A 14,473-nucleotide genomic window follows, 5' to 3' on the forward strand; every position below is an offset into this window, starting at 1 on the left:
TCCATTTTTGACGATTTGGAGCTCGGATTTTGGGCAATTTTGAGCAAAAAATCACGGGAAATCTTGAGGTAAGTCACTTGTGATCATTTTTACTCCATAATATTGAATTATCATCGAATAATCCGACTAGATTACATGTTTTTGAGGAGTAAATTGAGGATTTAGGCCTAGGGATTTGAAAATAAGATTTGAAGATTTGAGGGGTCATTTGAACTCCGATTTTGGTAAATTTTATATGTACGGACTCGTGGAGAGACGAGGAATCCGGTGATGTGACTTTCGTAATTTTTCGAGAAGTGGGCCCGGGGCTCGTGTTTTGCGAATTTCGTGAATTTCGATATTTTTCGAGTCTTTTCGATTGTGTTATATTCCCTTAGCCTATTGTAATGTATTCGTTGTGGTTTTGACCAGATTCGACGCGCAAAGAGGTAAATTCGAGAGGCAAGGCATAGCGGAGTAGATGTTGGACCGTCTTGAGGTGAGTAATGATTTTAAATGATGCACTGAGGGTTTGAAACCCCGGATTGCACAACATACTACTATGTTGAGATGAGACACGCATTGTATGACGAGCGCGGGGTCATTTACTATTGGGGATTGTGACTTGGTCCATCCCAGTTGATATTTTTACCGCGTAATTGATAAAGATTTATTGTTTTTCACTATGATTGGGCTTATTGCCATATTTGGGCTTCGTGCCAATTATCTGAAATCTTTTGTGAATTTACATCACTATTTTCCTCACGAATTGAAATATTATTTGAACTCAGTCCAATTGAATTATATTATTTTGTGAACTCAGCTACATTTATACTCAACTCGAGATTTAATGATATTTATAATGCTGTTGAGCTGAGCACTATTGTTTTACTGATGCCCAAGAGGCTTATGATTATTTTCTGGACTGATTGAGGCCGAGGGCCATACGTGAGGATATGTTGAGTGATGTGAGGAGGCTTTCAGGCCTCGAGTGTTATATGAGGAGGCTTTCAGGCCTCGTGTGTGATGTGTGAAGGCTTTCAGGCCTATTGATATTGCGCTTGGGCTGTAGGAGCCCCTCCGGAGTCTGTACACACCCCCAGTGAGCGCAGGGTACCCAGGTGAGTTGGGAGTGGGCCCGAGAGGCCGTTGCTTGTGTGTGGTGAGTTGGGAGTGAGCCCGAGGGGCTGATGTTGTGTGCTGGTGAGTTGGGAGTGAGCCCGAGGGGCTGATACTATACTGAGATTTACATATTGAGTCCGAGGGGCAAGCCTTTGATTTATCCTTACTGTGGAAATTAATTGGCTTCACTGTTTTAAAAGAAGAATTATCTGATACTCACTATTTTACTGTATAACTGATTTTACTGCTTGGGATAGCACTATATTGTGCCGTTATGAGATTTCATGTTTTCAGTCGTTATTTATTTTTATTACTCACTGGGTCGGAGTACTCACATTACTCCCTGCACCAAGTGTGCAGATACAGGCAAAGCTGAGTTCGCTCCTGAGCACTGATTCTTTCCAGACTAGGCGGTGACTAGGTGTAACGAGGTAGCTGTTGACATCCGCAGCCCCGTTTTCTCCCTTATCTTTGTTATTTATGATAATTCCAGACTTTGTAAAATATTAGTAAACTCTGTAGTAGCTCATGACTCGTGACACCCCGATTTCGAGCTGGGTTGGGATGGTTTTCCTTGTTCTATCACATTTATTTCGCATTTAAGATTATATTGCCCATGATTTTGACTTATTCCTGCTAAATAATTATAAAGAGATGTACTGTTTTGTTGATTAGCTGGCCTTGTCCTCACGAGAGGCGCCATCATGACCGGGTTGGGATTTTGGGTCGTGACAACATCATTGATGAAGCTCACCTCTTTTTCCTTGTGGACAACCCATCTACTGGGCTTGTTGCATGTATCCCGGCCTTTGAGAATACATTGCCAGGTTAGAGATTTGGGCTTCTTGGGGGTATGGTTCCAGTTATAGTGCTTTGAGATTAGGACTCTAGCACATAAACTGGAGGTATTATGGTAAATCCTCCGGCAGTCCAGCATGGGAGGCTTTATTCTTATACTCAGCTTTCTGCAAACCCAACTGTCATAATTCAATTTCTCCGATAGGCCGTGAGGGCGCCCAACGTTGCCGCTAGGAAAGCCAACAGTAAATTAATCATGTGATTGCTCTTTTTAATAAAGTTTCAAGTAGTTGAATTTCATTTATTAAGAAAATAAGGAGTAGAAAATTTAATAAAATAAAAAGAAGGCTAACGAGTGAGCAAAATGCAGTGAAATGAATACTCCAAAACCATAAAATCTACTAGTATATGTTCCAAGACCTAGTTTCACGAGTGTATGAGCAACTAGTAGAATATACAAAACTCTAACTACTGTCTGAAATAAAGAAGATAGAAAATAGATGCAAAAGAGAAACTCTAGGTGCTGCAGAACGAGTCAGAAAGCAGCTCACTACTAGGCCTCGGGGTAACGGGGTATGCGCCAATATGCTCGCCAGATGCACCTGCCTCAGATCCATTAGTGTAGAAGTGTAGCGTGAGTACATAAATAACATATACCAGTAAGTATCTAGTCTAACCTCAAAGAAGTAGTGACGAGTGGTCGACATTGACACTTACTATGGGCTAACAATAAAATATAGAAAATTCTAAATAAGCATGGAATATGTAAATAATAATAATAACTCAATAACAAGCAATGAATAAATAATTCTTTCACTAATAGTAAATTCCAAATCAATTTCTATTATTTAATAATTATAACCTCTCAAGCATAGAATAATATCAAGTATGATTAGGCTCCGAGTATTATCACGCATGATTTATGCTGAGGTCGTATGGTCCGATCTAGAATAATGTGTATATTATCGAAGGTCGAGCGACACGAACCATAGATGCATCTATTCTGCTGTTGAGGCATTCGACCCGCTCCACAAGAGAAAGGATACTTTATGAACATCCGATTGAAAGGCTATTACAAGGCTAATATACAAAGAAGTACAATTTCAATTAGCTGTCAAGAAACCCGCCAAAATTTAAGTAAGTGAAATTTGGTATTTTATAATTCCTTTATCAAGTTCCAATATAATTTAGGCACTTTAATTAGCAAGTAGGATGAAAACATTACAAGTATTTCATGATTTGGGTCCTAAACTACCCAGACATAAGCATAATTAGTAGCTACGCACGGACTCTTGTCACCTCATGCGTACGTAACCTCCACAATTAGAAACAAATAGTAGTTTAAATCATCTATGGGGTAAATTCTCTCTTACAAGGTTAGACAAGATACTTACCTCGTCTCAAAGCTCACTTTCCGGGCCACAAATTCGTTCTGAAGCCTCAACTTGGTGCCGAACAATCCAAAACTAGTCAAATGTTATATAAATTAATCGATACATGTTCAAAAGCTCATAATTTAACTATTAGAGTAATTACCCAACTCAAATCAAAAATTCCTAAAATTTATCACCAGGCCCACGTGCCCGGATTCTGAAATTTTTTCGAAGATAAATGTTGCCCATAACCTCACGAACTCAAATATATAATTTTCATCCAATTCCATGATTATTTTCGTCGTTAAATCCTATTTTTAACAAAATTTAGGTTTTTCAACTAAACACATAATTTTCACAAGTTTTAATGTTTAAATCTACCCATAATCTATGTATAACTTACATTGGATAGAAATTACTTACCTTTAATAGCTAGGTGAAAACCCCTCTCTAAGAAGCTCCAAAAATCGTCCAAGAAGTGAAATAAATGAGCCAAAATGGCCTAGTCCCGTCTTAAATGAACCCTTTTCGCCACCAACAATTTTTACTTTTGCAGAGAATTGGCCACTTCTACGGTGCCACACCTGTGAAAATCCCATCGCAGGTGCGGTCCTAGCCCAGGCGACCTGACCTCGCTTCTATGGACGGGCTCCGCTTTTGTGGAAGCTACGTCACACCTGCGGTCTAGTCCTAGCCATCCTCTTCTCGCATCCGCAGCCCTTCTATCACAGAAGCAAGGACGCTTCTGCGAAAGTCCCTCCGCTTCTACAGGTCACTGCCCACTTGCCCAAAAACGCATCTGCGGCCAAAAGCTCACACTACGGCCAAACTCTCGCAGGTGCAGACGCACCAGAACTGGTGCACCAACAGCTCATTTCAATTTCAAACTTGATCCACGCATCGTTCAATTAGCACCCGAGATCCCTGGGGGCCCACCCAAACATACAAAAATGTTCGTAAACATAAAACGGACTCGCTCGCACCCTCAGAATGCGAAAAACAACACTAAAACTAAAAATCACAACCCAAAACTACATAGGATCAACTTATGAACTTCAAGTTCTTCCAACTTACTCCGAATGCGCCGAATCATACTTAAACTACTCAGAATGACACCAATTTTGCATGCAACTCTCAAATCACCATACATAACTATTCCCGAACTTGGAATCCCAAACAGACCTCGATAACATCAAAACCTACTCCAAACTAAATTTAAAGAACTTTAAAACCTTCAATGCGCCAACTTTTAACTTTATGCGCCGAAACGCTCCCGAGTCATCCAAAATTTGATCCGAACATACGCCCAAGTCCAAAATCATCATATGAACCTTTTGGGACCGTCAAATCCAAGTTCCGAGGTCATTTACTATAAATGTTAATTCAAGTCAAACTTAACCCTTTAAAACCAATATTAAGGAACTAAGTGTTCCGATTTCAACCCGGATCCTTCCAAACCCGAACTAACCATCCCCGCAAGTCATAAAACAGTAAGAGAACATATGTGGAATTTTGTTTAAAGGAACAGGGTTCTATAAATCACGCACTTTCTGATTCGCGTAACTCTTTTGTCTGGACTGTGCTGTGCGAAGACGCTCCTGAATCAATTATACCTTTTCCAAGGCATCCTTTACCGATTCAGTACCATATAACTTAGCCTCGTCGGGCTCAAACCACCCAATAGGCGAACAACATTGCCGACCATATAAAGCCTCAATTGGAGCCACCTTGATGCTAGACTTATAATTGTTGTTGTAAGAAAACTTGGCCAAAGGCAAGAATCAATCCCACTACCCTCCGAAGTTAATCACACATGCTCTGAGCATATCCTTCCAGATCTGAACTGTCCGTTCCGACTGCATATTGGTCTGCGGATGAAAGGCTATGCTGAGCTCTAACCTGGTCCCCAACTCACTCCTGCTCTCCAGAAATGCGAAGTAAACTGAGGACCTCTATCTAATATGATGGAAACAGGCACACCATGCAATCGAACAATCAACTGAATGTAAATCTGGGCCAATCTCCCTGAAGAATATGTGGTCACAACTGGAATAAAGTGTGTCGACTTGGTCAACCTACCGGCAATGATCCAAACTACATCAAACTTCCTCAAGGTCCGCGGCAACCTAACTACAAAGTCCATAGTGATGTGCTCTCATTTCTACTCAGGTATAACCATCTGCTGAAGTAGGCCACCTGGCCTCGGATACTCATATTTAACATAATGGCAATTTAGGCACCTCGCTACATACTCAACTATGTCCTTCTTCATCCGTCGCCACCAATAATGCTGCATCAGGTCGCGATACATCTTCGTAGCACCTAGATAAATAAAATACAGAGAATTGTGCCTCCTCTAGAATCTTTTCCCTCAATCCATTCACATTAGGAACACATAGACAACCCTGGAGTCGCAGAACACCATCCTCACCGATAGTAACCTCCTTGGCACCACCCTGTAGAACCGTTTCCCTAAGAACCAACAAGTGCGGATCATCAAACTGATGAGCCTTGATCTGCTCGAATAGTGAAGACTAAGCGACGATGCATGCAAGAACTCGGCTGGGCTCTAAAATATCCAACCTCACACGTCTGTTTGCCAAGGACTAAATGTACAAAGCTAATGGCCTCTCCTATACTGAAATGAATACTAAACTACCCATACTCTCTACCTTTCTGCTCAAGGCATCTACAACCACATTCGCCTTTCCCGGATGATAAAGAATGGTAGTATCATAATCTTTACGAAACTCAAGCCACCTGCGCTGCCTCAAATTGAGATCCCTCTGCTTGAACAAATGCTGCAAGCTACTATGATCGGCGTAAACCTTAGAAGACACCCCAAAAAGATAATGCCTCCAGATCTTAAGAGCATGAACTATCGCGGCCAACTCCAAATCATGCATGGGGTAATTCTTCTTGTGGGGATTCAGCTGACGTGAAGCATATGCAATAACTAGGCCCTCCTACATCAATACACAACCCAAGCCAACGCGTGAAACATCGTAATACACTGTATACATCCCTGAACCGGAAGGCAACACTAATATCGGTGCTAAAGTCAATGCGGTCTTGAGCTTCTAAAAGCTCGCCTTGCAATCATCGGACCATCGGAATGGGGCATCCTTCTAGGTCAATCTAGTTAAAGGTGATGCAATAGATGAGCAACCCTCCACGAACCTACAATAATAACCTGTTAACCCCAAGAAGCTCCTGATCTCGGTCGTTGTGGTAGGACAAGGCCAACTCTGAACTGCCTCAATCTTTGTGGGATCTACCTTAATACCCTCGCCTAATACAACATGTCCTAACAATGCCACATAATCTATCTAGAACTTGCACTTGGAGAACTTAGCATATAACTTTTGTTCCCGCAAGGTTTTAAACACCACTCTCAAATGCTGCTCATACTCCTCCAAGCTAAGCGAGTAGATCAAAATGTCATTAATGAAAATAATGAGAAACGAATCAATATATGGCATGAACACCCGGTTCTTCAAATCCATAAACGTCATCGGGGCGTTAGTCAAACCGAAAGACATCATTAGAAACTCATAATGGCCATATCTAGTCTGGAAAACTGTCTTTGGAACATCTGAAATCCCGAATCTTCAACTGATGGTACCCCAATCTCAAGTTGATCTTAGAGAACACCCTATAACCCTACAACTGGTCAAGCAAATCATCAATACGCGGCAATGGGTACTTGTTCTTAATGGTAACTTTGTTCAACTGGCGGTAATCAATGCACATCCGCATAGTCCCATCTTTCTTCTTCACAAATAACACCGGTTCACCCCAAGGCGACATACTCGGTCTGATGAAAACTTTTGCTAGAAACTCCTCAAATTGTTCTTTCAACTCCTTCAACTCTTTCGGAGCCATGCGGTATGGTGGTATAGGGATAGGCTGGGTACCTGGCAGCCAAATCAATACAGAAATCGATATCATAATGACCGGAAGATCAGAAAGAAACACATCAGAGAAATCCCGGACTATGGACACTGAATCAATCGCCGGAGTCTTTGTGGTAGTATCCTGAACATAATCTAGATAAGACAAATAACCCTTCTAGACCATGTGTCGAGCCTTCATAAAAGAGATAATCCGACTAGGTACACTGGCAGACGAACCCTTCCACTCCAATCTAGGCAAATCTGGCATCTCCAAGGTAATAATCTTGGCATGGGAATCAAGGATCTCTCGAACGCGAAGAACAAAATACCTGCAACTGCTGGAACAAAAATCTGCAACTTCTTAAACTCCAAAATGATCCGATTGACCACCCGAAACTCACCCGAGGCCCCGGGACCTCAACCAAAGGTACCAACACATCCTAAAACCTTATTCAAACTTGTTCCAATCATCAAATCACTCAAAACACATCGGATTCAAGCCTAAGTTTCTAAAATCTACCGAAATACGCTTTTGATCAAAAACCCGACCAAACCACATCCGAATGACCTGAAATTTTGCACACGCATTCCAAATGACACAACGAAGCTACTGCAACTCTTAGAATTCTATTCCGACCCTTATATCAAAATCTCACCTATCAACCGAAAATCGCCAAAATATCAACTTCGCCAATTCAAGTCTAATTCTACTCCGGACCTCCAAAACCCATTCCGATCACACTCCTAAGTCATAAATCACATCCCAAAGCTAATCGAACCATCAGAACTCACATCCGATCCCTCTAACATATAAGTCAACATTCGGTTGACTTTTCCAATTTAAACTTTCTTAAAAGAGACTAAGTATCTCAAACCTTATCAAAATCATTCCGGACTCGATCCGACCAACCCAATACCACAAAATATGGATAACGAAGCATAAAGAAATAGAAATGGGGGAATTAATTTTTTTTAATTATTTATCATTAAATGCACCATAGGGAAGTTAAATGGGTTGGTGTGTTATTAATGTATAGTTTCATACTCTCATATACTCAAACACTAAAGACCTAAAAACACACTCTCCTACAAACGCTAACTATGGACACCTCTCACTCTACCAAACAATCCCTAACTTACTCTTCTACTAGTGAGGATGAAGAAAAGAATCCTCTGACGTTTGAAGTGGTTATGAATGATTCATACATCAATTACGATGATCTGATTATGCATTAATGTTGTGTATATTGTTTTGTGTTTAAGCTTTATATTTTTTGAAAACTTAATAAAATTATTTTTTTTCCAGTATATTCCAAGAAAAATCTACAAGCATCTTCCTACAACAGTTGAAACCACGCTTCTTCATTATCATGGCAAAGAGTGGTGTGTATCTATGAGCGTTGGTGATCGAAGAAGGTTCAAAGAAGGCTAGAAGCTTTTTGTTTTGGATAATTATGTCAAGCGAGATTTCGTCGTCAAATTTACGTTGGTGGATGTTTTACATCACTATATATTGACTTTAATGTTGAAGTAAAGGGAGAAGGAACTCATGATCATAATTCGGTTGAAATTGATTAGTTTTTAGGATTAGTTTTGTGTTTTTCTATCCCTTTATTATCTTTAACCTTTTATGGTTGATTTAGTTATGCTACTTGTGCTTTTGATTTGCTATAACAATTTTTATTTCTTACGTTTGAAATCAATTTCAAAGACTATTTTTATTTTTATTTTTGTAACAACATATTTCCAACCGGTTGAGCATAAAGTCGTAGACTTAAAATTCAACGTAATTCTACCTACACACTACTAAAACGGTTGAGAATAATAAATGCTTCATTGAGAAGCTAAATATTTGAGACTAATAAATGCTGCATTGAGAAGCTAAATAGTAGGCATGAGAAACTCAATGGTAACCTACCAATCGGATTTTTTTGGAATGGAGAAGAGAAATTTTTTTGTGATTTTCCTGGAATTTTTTATTAGGAGATTTTACAAGTATAATTTATAAATTAAATATTTTCTTAATTTTTGTATCAGATAAGCAAACATTTTCATATAAAACGAAGGAAATTAAAAGTGGAAGAACCAGGGATTCATAAAAAGGGATTCAAAAAACATATATATTAGGATGTCACACCTAATGTAATATAGGATAATTTTATTTACAAAAACTTTGCAAATGAAAAAAAGAATCCTTATGTATTAAGTTATTATTCTTAAGAACTGATCTACCTTTATATAAGTCCTCATTAAAGATTAGTTGAATCTTAAAGCAAATTTCGAATGCTAATAAGTTCGATAAGAGAAAATTAATAAAAATATTTACTGGGAAAAAATATTCTAATAGAAATAAAGAAAAAAAATTATAGGAAAAAAAAGTATTGGAAAACATTATCCAACCGGATATTCTCACAGATGGATGAAGAGCTCATGAAAAGAATTTTGGGTAAACTAAATGGACGCATTGAAGAATGTAAAGTCTTTTTGGAAGAGTGTAAAGGGTTCATTGAAGATTGTGATTCAAATTTTAAGATACAAACCCTAACCCTAATCCTAGAAATATTAAAATATTATACTATAAATACAACTCTATACATTATTAATATCATTCATCCAAATTATCTTTTCTAATTCAAATTTCTCTGAAAATAACAATGGAAAGGAGCCCTATTAAGAAAATTGTCGATGAACATTTACATGGTTCACACATCAACCATAATATCCTGTACTAGGATGTTAGGAACAAGTTGAAGAACTTGAAGACGGAGACAAAACTGTTGATGCTACGTCTGACAAGGGAAATTGGAGCAGACTATGTTAAACATCTTCTCCTTGATTCTTACCCGCTCACTTTCTGCTACGACATACTTGAGGAACTTCTAGCCGAGCAAGATGAAGATCCCAATACTCCTGTGATTGTTATAAGTAGTGATACTGAAACCGCTTCCAAGGTTTCAAAGTCGGTTAACCAAAAGAATAAAGAGTAATAGTTTGTGTTTTTATTGTTCTTTTGTGATGCATTCCATGTTATTACCATGGTATGCTAAAAGTATTTTCCAAATATTATTTGGAATATGTTGAAAATTATCAATTAATCAATGAAAATGCTTATTTAGTATTTATTCTGTTTCATATACTTTTGATTCTTATTTTATTGCTACATATTTGAAAATATTTTTGCTTCCTTTAATCCATGGTTAATGTTATTATGGAACCAAAAGAAAATATACAAATACTCCTTCAATCCTTTATCGACTTAAATCACTTCTTCTGTAAAGTAACATATATATTCACAATACCAAAATGTAAAATGTGTACTATCTAGAGTTTCTTCTTACAACTCTCACTCCTTCTTCACAAAAGGTCCCTAAATACTATAAAGTATCACTAAACAACCCCTCCCCTTGACATCCCAAATTTAAAAATCTAATTTACTAAGGCATCACAATGATGAAAAAAGACCAAGTTGCAAAACCAATACCAGCAGGGTTCATAAATAACACAAGGGTCAGGAAACACTATAGAATTGATGGGAAAAGGAAGAAACAACACCTAAATTATTCTTGGTAATTGAGGTTGTCATAAGGTTGTTACAAATTAAAAGATGTGCAAGAACATGGAGAAAAGTTAGACAAAATACCCTCTCCTCAAACAAGTACTATATTAGATTTGACAAATTCATCATACACGTAGCTGCAGTTAACCTGCGAACTTGTAATCCCCAAAAATCCATTCAAGCAAATAAGCCCCATGCATGTAATTGAATAGTATTCGAACACCAAAGATCGAAATGCTAAAGAAGTCACAAAATTCGAACTTCATACATAATGAAATAATGAAGAAATTAAACATAAAATAATCATGCCCAACTTCATTACAACACTTGATATTCAAAAGTAAAAACAAAGTCATCAACACTTTCACACCAAATAGAAATAACAAACGCTTTTCAAACACAAGATAACATATGAACTAAAATTGACATAATTACGTTCCAACATTTTCAGACAGCTTCAACCCAATAAATATGTCCACTAACATAGCAGATGAAATAGCACGTGTTGCACTTTCATTTGTTACCACTTCTTCACTTTCTTCAACGGCCGAGCTTGAAGATGACTCTTCCTGTGAAAAACATGTTTTTTTTAAATTTGTTGAAGGCTTCTAAGGCTTCATCATAATATTGGAAAGCATGAAAGTAGCTACCCTCGACTCCAACAAGCATTTTAACACACTCAGACCAACTTTTGTATATTCTCGGTTTCTTACCACAAAAAATAACAAACACCATAGATTTGAGTTTTTGTTTACCTTTAGCAGATTTTTCAAATTCATCGAACGCCGATATGGCCGCATTGTGAGACTTGAAAGACTGGAAGATACTACGCTTAACCCCGATAACCATAGGAGAACATTCACTCCATGAGTAGTATATTCTTGGCCTTTTACCAGAAAATACAACAAATACTTTGGAAGCATTATTCTTCTTCGAATGTATCCTTAATCTATTAACTAAAACTTAGAAGAACATAGGAGTTTAAATGAAGGTTTGTTTAAGTATGGGTTTCGGCCATCTAAAATTTAAAAGAACATAGGAGTTTAAATGAAGGTTTGTTTAAGTATGGGTTTCGGCCATCTAGGGTTTGTTTAAGTAGGGTATCATGTGTTTAAATAGTAGGTCTTTGAAGACCTACTAAAAAATATACGAAATACACACTCAAATACTAAACATATACGAAATACACAATTAAATACATATATATAGATGACTTATTTCGAATTATATGAGTGTATACTACCAAAAAAAGGATGGAAATATGTTTTTTTTTAAAAGAAAAGCTTTATGGAAAATAGGATTTGAACCCTTGAGATTTTTCATGTATTGAGAAGACAAATATTTAAGTGCGAGAGAAATATTGAAAATATTACTGAAAAGGCATTTTGGGTATAAAAATTTGGCTGAAACCCTAATTAGGGCGTAAAATTACCTAAATAACCCTATTTGGGTCAATCTGGCCAAAATCGGTGTGGCCAAAAGGATTTTCCCTTAAAACAAAACCAACCCCGTCACTTTATTATATTTTCTAGATGCACTTACTTATAACTGATTTATTATTTGTTTCTCATTTTTTAATCGTGGTATACACATTTTCTTCTATTATTAATATCTAATCATGCATATTTGCTGTTTCAAATTTATCTAACCTCTCATTTCGACTGTTGCAGGTATACTTGTGCATAAGTATACTTCTTTTTCCTGTTAAATAGTACTTAATATCAACTCATGCTCGCTTCACTTTTTTCTTAAAATAATATGCGCTCTCTATAAATTACAACTCATACAATCATTATAAGCTTTATAATATCTTGTGATACACATGCATAGTTGGTTAAATCTTTTATCTAGAAAATTTTGAGTTTCCCATTGTAATGACCCGGCTGGTCGTTTTGAGCTTTTGCACTTCGCTCACCAGTTCTCGGGCATGACTAGCCCCGTATGCTGTTTTATGACTTATGTAAATCGTTGATTTTGATTTTTCAGGATAATTGGAATGTATTTAGAAGAACAGTCCTCAGTTTGAAGTTTAAATTTGAGAGATTTGACCAAGTTTTGACTTGTTGGTATATGATCTCGGATCGGAATTTTTATGATTTGATTAGCTCCATTAGGTGATTTGGGACTTAGGAGCGTGGTCAGAATGTGTTTAGGAAGTTCGCTGAAGGTTTAGGCTTGAATTGGCAAAATTGGAATTTTGGCGTTTTCCGGTTGATAGGCGAGATTTTGATATAGAGGTCGGAATGGAATTACGGGCATTACAGTAGCTCTGTTGTGTCATTTATGATGTGTGTGCAAAATTTCAGGTCATTCGGACGTGGTTTAATAGACGTTTTGATCAAAAGTGTAATTCGGAAGATTTTGGAACCTTAGACTTGAATTCGAAGTGATTTGGTTGATTCGATGTTGTTTGAGGTATTTTGAAGATTGATACAAGTTTGAGTAGTGGTATATGATGTGTTTGTGTTTATGATTAAGGTCTCGGGGACCTCGGGGTGGTTTCGGATAGTTGGTGGAAGGGTTGGAGTGGAGTTTGGGTGCTGAAGCATTTTAGTTGCTATCACAACCGCACCTGTGGTTGGGAGGACGTAGGTGCGATGCTCGCAGAAGCGGAAGGCAGCCACAAATACAGCCAAGATGAAGTTCTTCGGGAACCGTAGAAGCGATGAAGTGGGCGCACCTGCGGTAGTGCAGGTGCGATGTTATAACCGTAGATGCGAAAATGGTCATTTAAGTGGAAATGCGCAGATGCGGTGTATTAGCCGCAGAAACGGGACCGCAGAAGCATGAAAAGGACCGCAGGTTTGAAAATGTCTAGGTCAAAAAGTATAAAAGGTTCCCTTCGCGATTTTGAGTGGGCTTTCACCATATTTCATTCAGGAGAAAGCTTTGGAGAGCTAATTGATGAGGGAATTCATGAGAGTTTCATAGAGGTAAGGTTTTTGGACCCTAAACGTGTTTCTATGATGAATTTTAACATTTTTAAGCTTGAAATTTATGGAAAATCAGCAGCAAAAATAGGTAATTAGGGCTTGAGATTAAGAGAGCTTTGAGTGGGGATTTAAGGGGCCATTTGGAGTCGAATTTTGGTATTCTTAATATGTATAAACTCGTGAGAGGAATAGGATTCTATCAATGTTAATTTTGTTGGATTCTGAGATATGGGCCCGGGGCCGGGTTTGAGCAATTTCGGGATTTTTGATTTAAATTGGATATTTTCGAGTGAGCTTTGTTCCCTTAGCATATTCTAATGGTTATGTACTGATTGTGGCTAGATTAGAGCATCCGGTGGTCGATTCGTGAGGGCAAAGGCATCCCAGGCTAGAGTTTCGACCGGATCAAGGTGAGTAATAATTGTAAATGTTGTCCTGAGGGTATGAAACCCCGGATTGCACATCGTTGTATTATATTGAGGTGACACACATGCTAGATGACGAGTGTGGGGTCATGCACCGTCGGGGATTGTGATTTAGTCCATCCCGTATGACTGTTTTACCGCGTATTTGATTGAAAACTATTTGCTATCATCATGTTTTGGGCTGAATGCCATATTTGGGCCTTGTGCCAACTATTTGGACCCTTAGGGGATTTTTACTGATATTTCCTCACTATTTTGACATTATACTTGTACTTAGTCATGCTATATTCTATTATTTTCATAACCCAACCATGTTTACTCTATTTTAAACATTAAATGACATTTTAAATGATAAATTGTGCTGAGCATCATGTTTTACTATTGCCCAAGT

The 14,473-nt window shown here is 37.9% G+C and overlaps 1 protein-coding gene across 1 annotated transcript; it reads right to left on the reverse strand.

The window, feature by feature from the left end:
* Window positions 1-5,524: 5,524 nt before the first annotated feature.
* On the reverse strand, window positions 5,525-6,787 carry LOC138888272 (uncharacterized). Its single transcript, XM_070170104.1, has 3 exons — window positions 6,662-6,787; window positions 5,945-6,238; window positions 5,525-5,788 (listed from the first exon to the last, which is right to left on the reverse strand). The coding sequence occupies exons 1-3, from the start codon at window positions 6,785-6,787 to the stop codon at window positions 5,525-5,527; spliced, it is 684 nt and encodes a 227-aa protein (XP_070026205.1).
* Window positions 6,788-14,473: the final 7,686 nt, after the last annotated feature.

The sequence above is a fragment of the Nicotiana sylvestris genome, chromosome 3, assembly GCF_000393655.2.
Source record: "Nicotiana sylvestris chromosome 3, ASM39365v2, whole genome shotgun sequence".
Classification (NCBI taxonomy): domain Eukaryota; kingdom Viridiplantae; phylum Streptophyta; class Magnoliopsida; order Solanales; family Solanaceae; genus Nicotiana; species Nicotiana sylvestris.